The sequence below is a fragment of the Peromyscus maniculatus genome, chromosome 15, assembly GCF_049852395.1.
Source record: "Peromyscus maniculatus bairdii isolate BWxNUB_F1_BW_parent chromosome 15, HU_Pman_BW_mat_3.1, whole genome shotgun sequence".
Lineage (NCBI taxonomy): Eukaryota > Metazoa > Chordata > Mammalia > Rodentia > Cricetidae > Peromyscus > Peromyscus maniculatus.
Window position 1 is genome coordinate 5,569,560 of NC_134866.1, and position 19,168 is coordinate 5,588,727.

General features: G+C 45.6%; 1 protein-coding gene across 2 annotated transcripts in view; it reads left to right on the forward strand.

Moving 5' to 3' along the window:
* Positions 1 to 383: 383 nt before the first annotated feature.
* Adcy2 (adenylate cyclase 2) overlaps positions 384 to 19,168 on the forward strand; it is a 378,086-nt gene continuing 359,301 nt past the window's right edge. The window contains exons 1-2 of one of the 2 annotated variants that reach the window (XM_042261355.2): positions 384 to 660; positions 17,164 to 17,361. In XM_042261355.2, the coding sequence (XP_042117289.2) occupies positions 439 to 660; positions 17,164 to 17,361 (420 nt within the window). In that variant the 5' untranslated portion in view covers positions 384 to 438. The remainder of the gene's footprint in view (positions 661 to 17,163; positions 17,362 to 19,168) is intronic. The other variant, XM_006993012.4, reaches the window with a different exon arrangement.

The window sequence follows — 19,168 nt, forward strand, 5'->3', positions numbered from 1 at the left end:
GGTGGAGGACAAGGACGCGCTCCGCAGCAGCTTTCCCCGCAGCTGGGCCCGGCCGTCCGGCCGTCGGGGGGCGGTGGTGGGCGCGGGGCCGGGCGCCGCCCCTGCGCGGAGGCCCGTGCGCCGCGCGCGGGGTGGGGCGAGGCGGGCCGAGGGGCCGGGTGGCGCTCCCGCCCTCGCGCGCGGTGGCGGCGGCGGTGGCGGCGGCGGCGGCGCCCGGGAGCTGCCCTGAGGCCGCCCCCGGCCCCCGCCCGCGCGTCAGCGCGCCCAGCCCGGGGCTGCGAGCTCCGCCCGCGCCCGAGGCCCCCCTGCGCACAGCTCCGGGCGGGCGGGCAGCCGGCGGGTCGCTGCGGCGGGCGCGGGGGCGGCAGGCGGTAGGCGACCGCAGAGCGGCGCTGCCCGGGCCGGGCGCGCACCGCGGGCGCTCAGCTAGCCGCCCCGATGTGGCAGGAGGCGATGCGGCGGCGCCGCTACCTGCGGGACCGCGCCGAGGCGGCCGCGGCGGCGGCGGCGGGCGGCGGCGAGGGGCTGCAGCGGTCCCGGGACTGGCTCTACGAGTCCTACTACTGCATGAGCCAGCAGCACCCGCTCATCGTCTTCCTGCTGCTCATCGTCATGGGCGCCTGCCTCGCCCTGCTAGCCGTCTTCTTCGCGCTCGGGCTGGTGAGTGGCCTCCCCGTGGCTCCGTGGGGACCTCGTTGGCGACCGTGTCCCGCCCCGGGCTGCTCCTCACCCCGTTATGTCCTGCCCGAGGCCGGCGTGGCTCGGGCGAGAGCTGTGGGCAGAGGAAAAGTTTCCTTGGAAGGCTTTGCCCAAAATAAAGTTGCCAGGGCGTGCTCCAGGTGGACGGGCAGGGCGTGTGGGTTCAGCATCTCTGCGCCCCGTGGCCAACTCGGCGCGTTCACCCAGCGCCGCTGCCCGCAGCAAGCAGAGGCAATCCTCAGGCTTCCTGGGCGCGACTGCTGCCTCCCATCTCGGTCCGTGGAATGGCCCCCAGCTCTCTTTGAGTTCGGTCTGGGCATTATTTAACTCTTAGTATAAGCTGACTTGGGAAAGGGGTTCACGACAGCGAAAATGAAAACCAGATAATGTGCATCTATGCTTTTGAATCTATCCGTGCTTAGCCCTGTAGAGAGAAAGTGATGGAGTGTTGAGTAGATGCCCATGGCTCATCCCCAGAGACTACAAGTGAGCTGAGATTTGGAGGGACCCTCGCTGCTTTTCCCATTTTCGAGAAGTGCATGACCCGGCTCATGGTTCCCTGAAGATGGTTAAAGCGTGTTTTCATCACTGGGGGCCTTAACGCAGCCCAAAAGCTGATGCCAGGTTTTCTGGTTCATAATTTTCAGTCAGGAATCTTGGGCTGGCTCCCTTGAGCCCTGAGAGGAAATCTGTAGATGGAGGTAACTTCCTCTTAGCGCTCTCTTCAGTGTGGTTCAAACTTTTCCCCCTGCCCATGATTTGTGTGTGCAGACTGTGTGCGTGTGCGAGGCCTGGATAGTCTCGTGAGTTGTGTGGTCAGTGGTTGATCTGGGGCTGTCTCCACTGGATGATATTTCCTGAGCTTAGGGTGTAAATACATGCCTGTATTCATCAGTCTCCCGGAGCAAGACTAGCAGATTCAGCTCATGCTGCCTCAAGGGCACAGAAACTCTGTTAGGTATTTGGCAATTTGTTTTAGATACACTGAGCCATATGGTGTTCATACTATGAAGCAATAGAAAAGTTTCCATCATGGCTCAGTTTTTTTTTTTTTTTTAATGCCCCCACCGGTGTGGGTCCTGTTTTCTGATTGAGTTCCGTAAGGTAAGGAGAGAAAATCCAACGTGGCAGGCCATGACGTCACTGGCCCTCTCCTGCAGCAGGCAAAGCAAGGGAGCCCCTTTGATCCCTGTAGCCTAGGTGTGAGAGGAGAGCAGCCTCCACCCCTGCCAGGTAACCAAAATTTATTTCTTGTCACTACTGACAAGACCAAAAAGAAAGAGAGATTTGGGGGTGGGGGCCGGCAGGACTGCTGGCCAGCAGCCTCTGAAGTGCTCTCCTCATTCTCATACTGCTGGCAAGAAAACGCATCACGGTTGTCCTTTGGAAACGTGTTCTTCCTAAGTGTCTCTGTGTGAACGTGTAATTCAAATCCTTCTAGCTGGTTCCTTCCTAAATGGAGAGGAGCAGGTGATGGCCTATTTATAGTGCCCTTAGTCTAGGGACACAAGTGTGAACTTCTTGTTCCCCGGGCACACTACTCTGTTTTCCATGTTAGAATGCTCTGACATAAACCATGTTGAATTCGGTGCTCTTGAATGGGTCAGTGAGAAATTCGTGGAAGACTGAAGGCTGGCTCTTCTGAGTTGTCTTTAGAGAGTTCCCTTTATGTTCTGTTGGTTTAAATGTTGGAATGGTATCTTTTAAAAAGTCTTTGAAAATTCCCTAGACATATACAATGTAGCTAATCATATCTAGCCCTCCCCATGCCTGGCCCTCCTGAGTTTATCTCCCTTCCTTCTTCAAGTCTTTTTAAAAAAAAATAACTCTGAGTCCTTAATGCTGCGCATACATGCGTGGCTGTGGGGTTATCCTCTGGTGCAGGGAAACCTGCCAGTGGCCACCCCTCAAAGAAAAGTGACTCTCCTTCTTGCCGCAGGCATCAGCTGCCTATAGCTCCTCAGCTAGAAGTAGGGCCTCACTGCCATTTTAAAGGGCATCACTACTGTTTCTTAATATGCCAAATCATTTTAACCAGAGTGGGTGTTTTTGGTAACTTGGCTGGCACCCAGACCAAGGTCCACATATGACATGAAATGGATTCTGTTCCTCAGTGCCCCTGGCTGGCTTCAGGTCTACTATGTAAATTTTTAGTGTAAACAGAAGACCTGTTCCAGGGCGGATGCCTGGATGTGGTCCAAAGTTTACCTTCAGGTGGGGACGCTGGCTCCAGGGTTCTCTAAAGGGAGAAAAGCCCGAGAGATGAGGGGACGGTCCTTCAAAGCCATGCCACAGGAGGAGAGACTGTGAGACTCCTCACTCCACCACTCCACAAAGACGCTTTTCTATTTTGCTTGTAGAGCAATTGGAGCCACTATCTCCACTTTCAAAGAGGAAATCCCCCATCCAGATAATGATAATAACAACAACAATAATAATAACGATGATGATGATAAAACAGTTAAGGCAGAAACACAGCAGATGCAATAGGGTCCTGTTAGACCCTTGCTTACATAGGTGGAGATCCATTCTTTTCTCCGACTGAGCAGACCGTGACTTCTGGGAGGTCCACCTTGGCGGATGGAAATGCCACTTCAGCTCTGGGTCTGCCATCTCTCTGCCTTAGCGCACTCTCTGGAATGGCTGAGCCCTCATGTAATTCAGCAGTGAAATAGATCTAGTTTTTACTGCCTAAAATCTTGGATAGTTTCCTTCATTCCCATGCGTCTGCCTGGTTTTGATTTCCATTAGTCCTTCATGAGTTCTTACAGTAACAAATGGGTGGCAGTTTTCTTGAACACAGCTCCTACCTCCTAGTGTATTTTGGGTCACAAAATGATACCAGGATAATCCAAGTACATAGAAATCTTTTTTGCTATTTATTGCTGCCTTTATATAAATCGGTTTTGAATTTGTATTCAGAAGGATAAAGGGGGATGGAGATGTACTCAGTGGGCAGAGTGCTTGCCTAGCATGGAAGCCCTGAGTTCCATCTACAGCACCACATACAACCATTGTGTTGTTAACATTCCTGGAATCCAGCACAGTAGATGGGAGGAAGAGTATTAGGAAATGCAAGGTCATTCTCATGCCATTGTGAGTTCCAGTCTAGCCTGGGCTACATGAAACCTTGATGGAGGTATGAGTGAAAATTAAAAGAAAAAAAGCAGGGACAGGGGGATGGCAACCTGTGTTTTGATTTGGTATTATCCTAACTGATGCTGTTAACATTTTATATCACTTAATTTCAATCCACAGTCAGTCCGTGATTCTACCATACTGAGCACAGTGTCACATGGATCTTTGCCGTATTTTCATTATTCTGTAGAAATAAAGGCTAATCTTGTATAATTGATTGTTTTCAATCTAAAAGTCTAAAAACAAGACTAATGTCTCACACTTGCTAAGAAGTATCAAAAGATGAAGAGTTAGATAGCGCAATTGTTGGGATAGTTTGTATTTCTGCTTTTGTATTTCTGTGGATAAGGTGAACACGTTTTCTTTGCTTGCCGTGGGAAGTTCCAATACAAAGCTGACTCATGATGTTTTTGACATTGGTTTGCCGAGTGTCTACCAAGTGCCTCATTGGATGGTTGTCAGGGCGACCCTGAAACAGAAAACTTAGAGCTAATGAGACCAAACTAAGTTGTAAATAGTATCATGTCACTTTGAGTTTTAGAGCTGGCTCTCATTACTGAATGCATGAAAACCTCCTTTCAGAACAAAATCTTCTCATTTATTATGTCAGAAATCTGCCAGCTTTGCTCAAAAATTGCCTTCATTGTTAGGAAAGGTTGACATAAATTTTGTGTGTCAGAATACCAGGTGGCTCTGGCCATGTTTGTTTTGACTAAAATTTATGATTAGGAGTAGTCAGCATTTGAATGGGAAAGTTATATTCCCATAAATTTAGTCAGATATTTCAATAAAGTAGGTTTTGTATCATGTCCTGAAGTAAGAATATGTACTTTTATTAACTATAAATATGCAGTATGTGCATCTGAGCATATGGCCCACCCACTTTTACAGTGATACAGTGAGCTAGCTTTTAGAAGCAGTAAGTGTAAGTACTTTTCACTACACATTAATTTTTCCATCACTAGGTTTTCCCCCTCAGGGCAAATGTATCAGACAATTTCTTTCATCTCTATCCACTGCGAAGAATGCTCGTCTTTCAGAACAAACAGGCACAAGCATTTGCAGGGGGAACAGGTCTTGATGGATCCAGTCCTTCAGCACCTGCCCTTGACAGGAGCACCACTCACTTTTGAGTCTGGGATGACAGACAGACCTGCCCTGCCTCTCTAAAGAACGGGGGTTTCAGTGTGTGCTTTCTGTAGTTCCACAATTATAGGAGGAGAAGGGAACAGAGCATTTCCCCAGAACCAGAGCAGAGGTGGCTTAAGAGCCGTCTTTTCAGGCGTCTCCGTGCAGAGAGGCACTGTGTTCCTGTGCAGGTGTTTGTAATTTGCAGCCAGCCAGTTACTAAGTCATTTCAGTTACATTTTACCTGAGGTCTACACAAGGGCCAAGGAAAAACTCTTAATTTTGTGCAGGCATGTTGGTCGTAACATAAAGAAGTATGCAGGTACACATGGAAATTGGAAGCCATCCATGGATATTACCTTCTCTGTTTAAACATGACAGTGGAGAACTAGGCTTTGCCGCACACATACCTACAATCTCAGTGCTTAAAGGGTGGATGCAGGAGGATCAGAGTTCAAGGTCATCCTCAGACACACTTTGAAGTTTGAAGCCAGCCTGAGCTACTTAAGAACATGTCTAGGGAGAATGAAGAAGAAAATTGGCAATCGTGTAAAATGGTTAAGAGCATCGCTCTGTCTTGGAACTTTGATTTCCTTCCTGTCGGTGTTCTGACATCTGTGACCTTAGGTAGACCGTTTACCACACATTATGGTTCCCTTGTTTGTCAAATGAAATGGGGCCAGGCTCAGGAGGAGGTGATCCAAGTGGCCAAGAAACAGCTCAGGGGTTGTTAACATCCCAAGGCCCCCCGAAGAGGCACTTTCGTTGTCCTGTTAACCGCCTAGTAGGAGAATTGAGAGAGACTCATTCAACACATGAACAAACTGATACCCAGAGGGCTAAATTAATTTCTTCTAGGTGGTGTGTTTTGGAGAGATGGGACCAGATCTCAGGGCACTTGGCTTTCCCCGAATGGTCCTGTGGGAGAACATAGCAGGTCTGGAATTTCCATCTCTGACTTTCATAGTGGATATCTCTTCTGCTGTGAACAGTCCCAGTCTTCACTCTGTGATGGTTGCATCTTGTTTCCCTCTCTCTGTGATGACGGATGGCAGAGATGCTTCTTCATAGCTTGTTCATTGAATTGGTGGCATCCATCATTTTCAGTATACTAACTCCTCCTGGGACTTGCCCCATTGAGCAGAGAATCCACCCATGGCATTCCTGTGGTCTGAGGAGGTCCTGACAGCAATATGGTCCATGATAGCCATTCCTTTAAGTTATGGTTCCTTACTGGTATTTTGAAGTCATGGAGTCTATTGAAAAATAACAATAGAGCTGAGATAGTGTTGGGTGGTGGTCCCCATGACAGTCACGTTTGATCTGTAATTGTTTTTGGCAGGTGTTCAGGCCGAATCTACTAGTCTATTAGACAGGTTGTTGTCATTGAGGAAATCACTTAACTTACCCTATTTCTTATGTTGCTGAATACTCCCTGAGTACCTGCTGAGGCTGTCACTGTGCTGACATCATACGCAGTGGTGCACCCCACTGAAGCCATCTCTTCAGTGACTGTTTATTTCGGGGGTAGCTGGTCGTTCTGGGCCCCCCAGCTAAGGCTGTCTGTCTAACTGTGGTTCCCACTCCTTCCTCTGTCCTGTGTTCCCATCCAAGTTCCTGGAGAGTCTAGCCCTTGCTGAACGCCCCACCATTATTGATTTCTGCTTCTGATACTTGGAATGCTCGTGAATTGTACAAAACGGTTTAACCCTCGCATTGCTGGGGAAGTTCAGACAGATCTATCTCTGGGCATGTATTCTCTCAACTCAATGTGAGCTCTATCAAAAAGGAAGTCCGGTGGGTGACACACAGCACTGACCAGGCAGCAGTCTCCTCACAGCTGCATTTCCCACATGTGGCCACTGGTGGAAAGCATAGCATTGCTGATCCACCTGCATCCAGTCCTGGATGATGGTAGGTAACCCTTTTGAGTTAAACTGTTTGTTCTTTCCTCAATTCCTCCCAAGAAGTATAATGAATAGCAGAACCACATGAATGGGACTTGGTTGTGATTTAAGTATGATAAATCCCCTGATTCGTTAGGACAAGACGAGACATATACTATGCCTAAAATAAGTATGTCCTTGTCATGGTTGTTTTTATGCCACAGAAGGATCTCCCTGTCAAGTGCTTGTGTCGACAGAGGTGTTTCAGGATGAAAACAAAACGAATACTGGAAATGTTAAATTTTGCATGTGAACGACCAGGCACGTGCTTCCATTTATGTGATAAATGTGCATAGAACTGATTTATTTTTTTTTTAAGGAAGAAGTGTGGATAGTTTAGTTACAAGTCACATTTTGACAAAAGTTTAACATTCCCCAACACAGAAATTCTTGCCAACTCGACCTTCATATTGTCTCCTAGACTTCTCAATTCTTACCTTTGAGTAATTTTAAATAAAATTACCAAGAGTAATAAAGTAATGTTTATCCTGTGATAACATGGTAAAAAGACTAAGAAATATACACACATACCTGGTTTGCAAATCCCAGGTGCACTTGGGAGAGAGAAAAGAGTTATTGAGTCACTTTGTATATTTGTTTCCTTTGACAAAATTAGTCATGTGCTAAATCAATGCCCTCTTTGTGTAAGGATAAAACAAAAGCATACAGAAGGGGTATGACAGGCCAGGAGAGGGGTGCTGGGGGGCCAGGAGAAGGTGTGCTGGGGGGCCAGGAGAAGGGGTACAGGGGGGCCAGGAGAAGGGGTACAGGGGGGCCAGGAGAAGGGGTACAGGGGGGTCAGGAGAAGAGGTACGGGGGTCCAGGAGAAGGGGTACAGGGGGGTCAGGAGAAGAGGTACGGGGGTCCAGGAGAAGGGGTACAGGGGGGTCAGGAGAAGAGGTACGGGGGTCCAGGAGAAGGGGTACAGGGGGGTCAGGAGAAGGGGTACAGGGGGGTCAGGAGAAGGGGTACAGGGGGGTCAGGAGAAGGACTGCTTTGCTGCAGTCTTATTGGCAGTCTTACAAATTATTCCTCTTGTGCCTCCCTACCTCCCTACTCTTTTTTTCTTTTCTTTTGTAGTTTTACTTTGGTCTATATTTTTGTCTCCAGAACCCAGGATCAGGTGAGAGTAGTGGACACAGGAACAGATGTCAACCTGGAAAACCACTATGAGCTGACTGGGCAGCTGGGTCTTAAGAGTTGCCCAGAACTCTAGGGCGAACTGTGCTAAAGGAATAAGGAGAAGGGAGGCACAAGGAGAGAAAGAAGAGGCAAGCAGAGAGGGACATGCATGCACATGTGTGTGTGCAAAGAGAGAGAGAGAGAGAGAGAGAGAGAGAGAGAGAGAGAGAGAGAGAGAGAGAGAGAGAGAGGATGAGAGAGGGGGAGGGGGAGGGAGGAGAGGGGCAGAGAGAGAGGAGGAGGATGAGAGAGAGAGAGGGAGAGAGAGGATGAGAGAGGGAGAGGGAGGGAGGAGAGGCAGAGAGAGAGGAGGAGAATGAGAGAGAGAGAGAGAGAGAGGATGAGAGAGAGAGAGAGAGAAGGAGAGAGAGGGAGGGATGGAGAGAGATCAGAGTTATGATCATTACAGTCTTAAGACACTGTATTTAAAATCAATCAAAAAAAGCTAGTGATGAAAATCATTAGGGACATTGAAATATATGGAGTGAATACTGTAATAGAGTTGAAACATGCAGGAATACAAACACAAAGGTCCTTTGTTTGTTTGTGGTTGTTTGTTTTGTTGAGACAGGCTCTTACCACATAGCTCTGGGTGTCAAGAGTGCACAGTGTGGACCTGCAGACAAGGCTGGCCTTGAACTCACAGAGATCTGCCTGCTTCTGCCTCCCAAAGTCCCTTGGTAGAGAAATTAGTGGATCAGCATGGATGAAGCTTTTCATTTACAGCCTTTACCTTCCTTTATTCCATGGTTTGATATCACAGCTACAAGACTTATTGTGTATGGTGCATGTATGCCAAGGTGTACAGTGTGTGTTTTAGTGTCTTGTGTTATTTTAAAAGAATATGGTACAGCATTTAAGATTTCAGGTTAGAAGTCTCCTGTAAACATTTTTAAGGAAAGGAAATTTTAGGCTACTCTGTTAGTAGAATTAATAAAAGCTACAAATACTACAAACTCACTGCTATGATCAACTGAGATATGATCACCTGGGTCAAATGAAGTGGACAATGAGATGTGAATACAGCTCAGACATAGGATAAACCTCACAACTAATCCGTCTCCATGGTAGACGGCAGTTAATTCAGACCTAAGAGCCATGCACTTTGGAATTGGGAGTAAGTGCGGAGTAGGATTAATCATTCGATTAGCTTGATTAATCTTCCCTTCCTGAGCCCAATCCTCCTTGATTTACATCTGGATTACTTGCTTACTCATAAACAGCCACTAATCCAGGGTGGGCTACATCTGCCCAGCGATTTATTTCTGAGTGTATGTTCCATCTCATTCCCATCTCCCTCCAGGCGTCAGCTTCACATTGAAGTGTGTTTGTCTTTTCTAAACTTCCATTTTTGTTCACTTTATCATACCCATGTACACGTACAATGTACATATACAGACAGTCACCACCAATTTCGTGATACTTCAGTGTAAGACTTTTCAACTTAACGATAGTGTGAAGATGATATTCGCTCAGTAGACACTGTGCTTGCAGCTCTGAATCAGACTCATTCCTGACTTTAGAGTGATTCGGTGCAGTCTTCTCCTGTACACTGGGCAGCAGTACCAAAACCCACTCTTTGTCAGATTATCACAAAGGAAAGCCTCCCAGGCTTCAAAACCCGAGGTGCTGCAGCTAAGTCCAGCTGCTCTTTCTAGCTTAGGTATTCTGAATACATTTTACACTTATCATATTTTCATTGATGGTGGGATTCTTGGGGGTGTAACTGCATCTGAAAGCCGAGAAGCAGAATCTGTGTAAGTGCACTGTAAGATGGAGATCCAAACACATTGTCCTTCTGGTAGAAAATCAACTTCTACTGATGGACTGTAGTTATTCTTCACATATCTCCCATTAGAGATTAAAATCCCACACGTGGGTGTTTTGTTCTAGACTGTCCTGCACCATTGGTTAACATGACTGGTTCTTGTTTCACCATTGCTTTTAATTGTTAACTTAGCCCAACTTAGAAATACCTGGGAAGACTGTCTCCATGAAGGAAGGTGTCCAGATCAGGCTGACCTGTGGGTGTGTCTGTGTGGGGTCGTCTTGATTGCTTCAACTGAGGTAGGCATACCCCACCCCATGTGGGCAGCATCCTTCTCCAAGTAGAGAAGGGCTGAGAACTAGTGAGTACACACATGTCCACTGTCTCTCTACTCTTGAGTGCTTGTGATATGACCAGCTGTCTTACTGCTGTAATGGATAACCTGGCATTTTGAGCCAGATAGACCCCGTCTCCTCTCAGCTGATTTTTGACAAGGGTATTTTATCATACCAGTAGAAAGGAAACAAGAACAATTGGTTAAAGTTACTTGTTTTGGGTAGCATTGATTTAAATTATCTGTCTTAATTAATCAACTAGTTATTTTTGAGACAAGTTCTTGTATATTCCACACTGGCCTCAAAATTGCTATGTATTGAATTTATATTGATCCTCTTGCCTGTTGCTCTCAGGTGGTGGAATTGTAAGTGTGTGCCATCAAGGAAGGGGATTTTCATACCAAGCTTTACAACAAAGCCATAACAGAGGTGATCTGGAATGATTGATAGTTCTAATTGCTAATATAGATGACCTTCCTGGTCCTTCATAAATAGTATATTCCTTCAAGAAGATAGCATTCCCCCTGCAAAAAAAAAAAAAAAAAAAAAATTCCATCCATTGATAGCATCAAGCTCAGGAAGAATCTAGTGTATTCTAGTAAATGGTATTCATGTGCCCAAAGGAAGGATGGGAAGTCATTACCTGTGGCTGGTTTTATTTTCCTTGGTCTGGATATCTGTAGGCTGGAGAGAAATGTTATTGACTCTTTAGCAACCACGTCATGTACAGAAAACAGCCACCCACCACTGCGCCAAGAGAAAAATCCAACTGAAAGGGTTTATTAGTCTCATACTTTTTAAAACATCGTGGTGTGGTGGTGGTGGTGGTGGTGGTGGTGGTGGTGGTGGTGGTGGTGGTGGTATGTGTGTGTGTGTGTTTTGCCTGCATGTATGTCTGTACACCATGTGTATTTGCCTGGTGCCTCCAGAGGCCAGAAGAGGGTGATGGATTCCCTGGAACTGGAGTTACAGATGGCTGTGAGCCACTGTGTGAGTGGTGGGAATCGAACCCAGTTCCTGTGGAAGAGTAACAGTGCTCCTAACCTGAGCCATCTTTCCAGCTCCCGGGTCCCATACTTTTAGTTGGACCATATCTCTAACCTACCCTTATTCACTCAGTTGTCTGAATGACAGACAACCTTTTGTAGTACTGGGCATCTTAGAGTGCATTCATTCTCTTCTCAGGTCTTGTAGAAGATTAGCAACTGGTTCTCAAAAGGAGAGTAATTTTCTATCAGGGTTTAAGAATTACCCTTAAAGCACCAACTTAGATGGTCCAGGAAATCTGTGAAGATTAACATGGCTGTTTACTTAATGGTAGAGGATTGGGGGATGGGAGGTGGAAGAGGGTCAGTGGGACTCTCTTGGCTCCTGCCTTCTGCAGCCAGCATCTGCTCAGCTGCTGGCCATCAGCAGTCACAGTTGGAGACAAAGAGCCCCCAGTAAGATGAATGCAAAGATCAGGACCAGGCTTTCAGGGACACTGTCCATCCACACGCACTTCTGACTGAAGACATTTGGTGAGGACTCACTTGATGCACTTGTGTCTCCCAGATTCCTCTTTGGTTCAGCTCTAGAAAAGAAAGAATTACAGAGAGTCTGGGAAATGTGGTCCCCAGAAACACCAACCCACACCATAGCAAGCGATCTGGGCTTTAGGACTTCTCAGTCCCCCAGTCCCGCCATCCCCCAGTGCTGTTACTGCTTGTGATGCGACTGATACACTGTTTCATTATTCTTTCAAAGTTCAGTTGATCTTTTTTCCCCTCAATCAGAGGGTTTTTTTTATTGTTAACTTGCACATATGAGGTGAGTTTTAATGTGCTTTACATGTGCTTTTGTATACATTTCCAATTTGCATTATCAAAGAACATGGGTTTTTTTGGATAACTTCGAAGTTTTGATACTTTTCAGCAAGTTACCTGACACGAAATTACTTTGTATGTGCTAGTGATTGAACCCAGGGCACTGCACAAGCTGGGCGAGGGCCCCACCCTTAGACTGCACTCCGTGTGCAGTGTGGGATTGTTCTGCATGCCCCTGCGCCCTGGGGAGCTGTTGTCCTCCCTTGTAATCAAGTCAAGCTTTCTACTTAGGTCTGCTGTTTACGCTGCTTGCCTGGCTTTGCTTTTGTCCTGTTTTCTTGCTCTGTCAACAGCTTGAGGGAGGTGCTTGAACCTTCTGTTCTGAGGAGATGCGTTTACTTTTCTCTCTATGTACATTTCTGCTTTATACACTTGGAGGGTTATTAGCTTTATGCACGTTTAAGAGGGTCGCAACTGCATATTTGTTTTATATTCTGTGTTAAAATATAACTCTCTAGATAGGAGTGGAAGTGTTTTTTTTTTTTTTTTTTTTTTTTTTTTTTTTTTTTTTTTTTTCTATTACACCTATGACAACAGGTGTCTCCAGACACACACCTGTATCAAATGGAGAGCCTGGCTAAGTGCAGGTTTTCACGCCCCACCCCCAGCACTACCCTCAGGGTGCTGCAGTGTTCACTGACCACCCGGAGTCTGCAGCAGGGTGCGGTGCAGAAGGTGTCTGGGGTGCCCCGCCTCGTACGCTGCTGCGGGACACAGTGCAAATGCACTGCTGCTCTCAGGATGACTTCTGAGCACTCCGGGGAAGTATTTTTAATAGAGAAGTACTGCTTTACACGAGGGCGTCTGTTACCGTCTCAGTGGAAGCTCGCACCTTTAACAGGAAAAAAAAATACCAGTGCACACGGAAAATAAATGTTGAAGACAGATAAACTGCTGCTCTGCAGAGTGGCCTCGGAGAGGCCAGGGAATTGTCATGTAATAAATAAAAGTGATGGGTGTGTAATAGTTCTAGCAATTAGAATCCACACCGAATTACCAGAAAATGCATCAAAAATGAAGGACAAATTTTTCAAAGAGAGTGATAGGAGCCCATTATCATTACAATAGATAATACCTTGTAGAAAGTTCCCTTTGTGGGAAGCATTTTAGTACATCCCATTTTCTGTGCATTCTCTCTCTCTCTCTCTCTCTCTCTCTCTCTCTCTCTCTCTCTTTACCTTTTAAAAGCATTTTAGTACTGCTAAAGGCATTTAATTTAGTACATTTTATTTCATTTGGTGTGTATGATAACTTTTTTTTCCACTAAAGGAGGAGGGGGTAGTGAAAATAAAAATTATTTAGGTAGATAATGCTTTGGTGTTTTTATTTTTGTATTAGAAGTGACTGGTTTCTTTTCTGTTACAGAGTTTTATAATTTCATCTTGCTTAAAACATAGCCATGGGGGTAACTCCATGGCTTCCTTGTCATCCGTTGGGGATGGTGTGGGAAAGGAGAGCCATGTAATTTCAGTCTGAGAGAATTCCTTGACTTCATTTACTTAGCCTTAAGAAAAATGCACGATGCACTGGGTGAGACCTGGGGAAGAATGCAGTTTACAAGCTTTTACATTCTCTAATGAATGCTGGTCTCTGTTTTCCTTGACACTGTATAAAAGGTTCTATTTTGTGGAGAAGCCTCCTTTAAACCTCACTCAGAGCTGGAGTTCATCAGCAGATGCAGAACAAGCGGGCAGCTGTCTTCTTCCTGCTTTTCAGTGGGTTCAGGCTTGGCCAGGAGTCAGGTCCCCAGCCTCATGAGCAGCAGCTGACTGTCCTGTCCTGCTGGCCAGGAAGGGCCTCAGCTCTCTACTAGGCAGGTCTCACTGGGCCAAGCTGCTGCTGCTCTGCTAGTGTGCATAATGTTTCTGGTAATGTCACCCACCTAGTGAGTAAAAGTGTCCTCAGCCACCAGGATCCCACTGTGGCTCAGGGGCCTTGCCTCCATTAAAAACATGTTCAAAATGACAGTGTGCATTGGGTTGTAATCACTAACTCTGAAACCTTGATATATCCTTGTAATATATATGTTACACCTCTGAATGGTACATCTATATGATATTCCTCCACCCAATACTTAGGGATCATGGCAGAAGATGGGGCAGGAAAATTGTAAGAACCATGGACAGTCAATGATGACCAAGTAGAGTAGTTGCACATGTGGATTAACAACAGTTGTGGCAGCATGCACATGGCCTGCATGGGTTCAGGTCAGAGAAGATTCTAGCATGAAGAGGAGAGGTGGGCACAAAGTCCTACCCTTAGCGAAAGAGCTGTGGGGCATTTGATAGCTTCTGGGAGAGTCAGTTTTCTTTAAGGGTGTGCCCCCTGGTGGGTTGACCTCCCTCCCTCCAGTGAAGGCCACATATCCAGTAGTAAGTGTCCAGAATAAACTGTACATGAAGGAGTGAAAAACAATGGATGCAGAGTTGGAATGGGAAGGAAAGAGGCATGGCCCTGACGAGAATTGGGGTGGGGTTGAAAATGAACAACATGCTTTGTACAACATTCTCAAAGAACTAGTAAAAATGAGGAAACTGCCTATTTTCTAATTTTAAAAGAGATTAAAATATTTTGTGGGGAGCTAAAGGATTGTGCAAACCAGCCACTTGGCCACTGTGACTAATGGAAATGCCACCGAAAGCAATTTCCATCTAGTGATCAGACACTAAAAACAAGCAATAAGAAAACCAGAGAAGAGAGACTTAATACTTACATTTAAAAAGCAGCCTAGTGTTATAGACAAATGAGATAGCAGATCTGAGTCATCTTGCAGAGGACTTCCCAGAAGGCACTGGGAAAGCTCCCGTGGACCCCTCTTCTGGCATGGCTCCCCGAAGGAGCGCCTCTACGTCTTCCACTTCCTACAGCCCCTGGCCTTTGTTTTAAAGCTATGCCTGTAGGAGTCAGAAAAGTTGAATACTGCCTCTTCACTGAATTAATGAGACAGATGAAAACTTGTTCTGGACAAATAGCCTTTAGGCTACTGTGGGGTTAGTTGTTCATCCCCAGCTCAGTTAAATTCATAGTGAGAGGGTTAATATGAAGTTAGTTTTCACGGCCCCACGTGTGAAGCAATCATAATCCCCAGGAGGTTACCCTCAGATGTCATGCTGCCAGGTCCTGGGCACGTTTTCTTATAGTATCTGAGGGCCAGGCTGTCACAGCCTAGAGGTTGTTCATTTTTCCCCTTTGCAAGGACTGTCGTGGTGTCTGAGGGTAAGCAGAGTAATCCAGGGACTCGATGGTGGGTGAAGAGATCAGTGGAGCGAGAGAGTTAGAGCATCTCAAGGATTTGCTAGTTTTTGTCAGTTCTCGAAACACTGGTTCTTCTGGCCTACGCAAAGACTTGCCTTTTAAACTTCAGTTTGCTTCAGGGAGAGGGCTGAGCCCCCATGGTGCATACCTGCAGTGCGTCCTGAGGTTGGAGTCCTGCTCCCCTGATCCCTAGGGCACTTCTCGGAGCCCCCACTTTCTCAGTTTTAGGATGGCACTGGAGTGAGGTCTGCCTCGTCGGACTCGTGTAAGGATCTGAGAAATTAAAGCACATCACAGGGTTAAACATGGAAATGCCGTTGAATACGGTGTACTTCTCTCGTTATGGTTGCTCTTTTCCTGCACAGACCATTTAACACATGCATCACTGAGAGCACAGGGAACGAAGAGAGCTGAAGGGTGTCTGAGTCCCAGTTCTGCTTGGGCTCCATGAAGGTTTTGGCTGCTCTGTTCTGCTCAGTGGCTGGTTGACTGGGATTTGGTGTGAAGCTGCTAATGGGATAGCGAGGCTGTGTGCCCCAGATCCCCTTAGGCACCCCCTGGCTACAGAAAACCTTACTTTACTGTTACTTTTATGTTGTTAAAGCTTCACCAGAGTCCTTACGGTCCTGGCCATGCGGAGATTTTTGACTGAACCTTCACGTCATGTGTTAGTGATTGTAGACCCTTGGGTGAGGATTAAAGATACACTATGTTCTGTCCCCTAGTAAGTGTCATCCACAGCAGGACTCCAGTTGATGGTATACAATCTCAATCCTTCCTGGTATAATTGAAGGGTTATGGTATCTATGCTATAATGTTGATCTTGTATACAAAAAAAGTGTGTGTGTGTGAGTGTGTGTGTGTTTGTGTGTGTGTGTTTGTGTGTGTGTGTGTGTGTGTGTGTGTGTGTGTGTGTGTGTGTGTGTGTGTATGTGTGTGTATGTAGGTGTAGAAACAGAAACAAGCTGGGCGGGGGTAGTGCATGCCTTTAATCCCAGCACTCTGTGAGTTCGAGACCAACCTGGTCTACAGAGTGAATTCCAGGACAGCCAGAGCAACACAGAGAAACTCTGTTTTAAAGAGCCAAAAAAAATTTAAAAATTAAAGAAAAGAAAGAAATGGAAACAAAATAAGTATATAAAAATGGATTTAGAAAATGGCACCAATAAGAAGCTAATAATAAATGAATTCCCATTTCCCTCTCACTTAGTGGTACCAGAGAGATGGAGGGAGTAACAGCAGCTATGGGCACTCTTTTATATCCTTCCTGTTCCCAGACTTCTATATTTAGCACTCTCTATTCCTTCACTATTAACCTGTGATCCCTTTAGAACAATAATTGGCATGAATTAAAATAAAAGCTAATCATTGTAGACATGGAGTAGTTCAAATGTGTTTCTTTTTTTAAAAAAAAATAAAAAATAAAGCATTCCAAATCCATTTGGTGACTTAATTTCCTGAGACCATGGTATTTATGATCCTTTAATTCAGGCAGTGAAGTTGATGGCCTTAATTTCCCCTGGCGTTAATGGGTTCTTACATTCATTTGCTTTTCTTGAAGTCACTTCTGTATAAAATCTATTTCTCTATTTTTCTGGAAAATGTAAATGTGAGTGTCTGGCTATTTTGTCTAGTTTAAGTAGTCAGTATTGCATGATCTAGTTTGAAAACCATGGTTATTCAATATAAAACTTGGAATTTTTTTAAACTTTTGAACTGTTCTACTTTTGAAATGATTTCTAGACCCACATAGTTTGGCATTGATTGCCATAGGTGATGTTTCCTTATAAGTTATTGTCATTCTGTTTCTTAACTGAAACTTCTCACTCTTCTGTTTCTCTCTCCAGGAAGTAGAAGACCATGTGGCATTTTTAATAACAGTTCCCACTGCCCTGGCAATTTTCTTTGCCATATTCATCCTTGTGTGCATCGAGTCTGTGTTTAAGAAGCTGCTCCGAGTGTTCTCGATGGTGATTTGGATATGTCTGGTTGCCATGGGATACCTGTTCATGTGCTTTGGAGGCACCGTATCTGCCTGGGACCAGGTAAGGCATCAGCATACTTTTGTGGACTCCATCTCCATGCCTTGAGTCAAGCCTTACTTGATTATGTAGACCTCATTTTAGACTCTGAGAGCAAGACATGACTGAAAATAAGGTTTACAAATATGCTTGTCTTTTAATTGACATAATAATTGTATATTATGGATTATAGTGTGATACTTTGATGTATATATGATTTGTAAGGTGATGAAGTCACAGTAATTAATATACTAGACACCTGACTTAATTATCCTTTTTGAAATGAGAATGTTTAAAATCTATTATTAACAACCTTTTTTGAGATAACGTCTCCCTATGTAGCCATGGCTGGCTTAGAATGTACTACATGGACCAGGGTAGCCTCAAATTCACATGTCCCTCTGCCTTTGACTCTGAGTTTGGGGATTAAAGGCATGCACCACCCCACCTGGCTCTTTTTAGCAGTTTTTGAAATATCTAATCTATTATTATCAACTGAAGTCAGCATACTGAGCAATAAATCACCAAATCTCATTCTTCCTGTCTAGTTGAAAGTGAAATAAGCCAGACACAGAGAGGAAAATCCTTTGAAATATCTACTGGAGAGGTGCTCGCTAGCTGAGGTCATACAGCGCCTGTTGGAATTCATCAGTCCTGCCGGGGGTAGGGCTGGGCTGATCCCTGGTCCTTTGTTTGGATAGTGGAGCCACTGCTTGGTGTAGTCTGGAGTTTAGCCCCATCACTTAGTGTGCTCTGACTCTCCAAGACGGTTTCGCAGATGCATTCCTCCTCAGTTACACTTTGCTTTCTGTGTAAAGACAGACTCCAGTGACATTGCTTTTCAACCAACGTGATCACATCCTGTGAGTAAGCTTGCTTCCTATTCTTGTTGCAAACCCATACCCATTTTGCTCCTGCTGGGGCTCTTGACTTAGTCTCTGCCCATATCTGGATGATGTCATGTCTTAACAGTATGGTCTGGCCAGCGATGCTATTCAGAGGATCCTCTCATGCAGCTGTCTGATGGCTTGGTGGAATAATGTATCACGTAGGGAAAAGGTTTGAGTTGAGGATACTTATACAAGATGCTAGCTTAGTTTTCAAAATAATGTGGTGATATATTGTGTCCCCCAATATATTGTGCATCTTAATAAAGCTGATCTGAGGACCAGAGGAAGAAGCCAGCCACTATAGTAAACATAGAAGTCAGGCCATGGTAGCACATGCCTTAATCCTATCATTCGGGAGACAGAGAGGATCTCTGTGAGTTCAAGGCCACACTGGGAACAGAGCCAGGTATGGTGACATACACCTTTAATCCAAGCACTAACCATGGAGGTGTGGAGGTCTGTACAGACAGGAAGTGATGTAGCTGGGCAGAGAGAGGAAATGGGACGGCAGAACAGAAAGGCATATAGGCATGGGTATGCAGGAAGTAGGTCTCTCTGGAGACTGAGGGTTGGTAAGGTGAAGTTGGCTGTGGCTTGTCCTATTCCTCTGATCTTTCAGTTTTGACCCCAATATTTGGCTCCCTGTTTTTCATTAATAAGACAATTTAGCAATTTGTCTTATATCCAGCAGCGAGAGATTCAGTAGCCCAGAGGCCCCTCACAGGAGGCAGAAAAGAAGGATCTAGAAACAGAATGAAGAGAAGCTTTGGGTTGATGAAAACAGAGAGGAAGAACTGCAGTAGAAAGAGGCTGATGGAGACCCGAAGTCAAGATGGGGATGGGTGGAACACGCACATTGGAGAAAGTATTCTTAGTCTGTCTATTACAGAGCTCTAGCTGAACCCTATGTCAAGCATGCTAGGGATCTGCCAGTCTCTGCT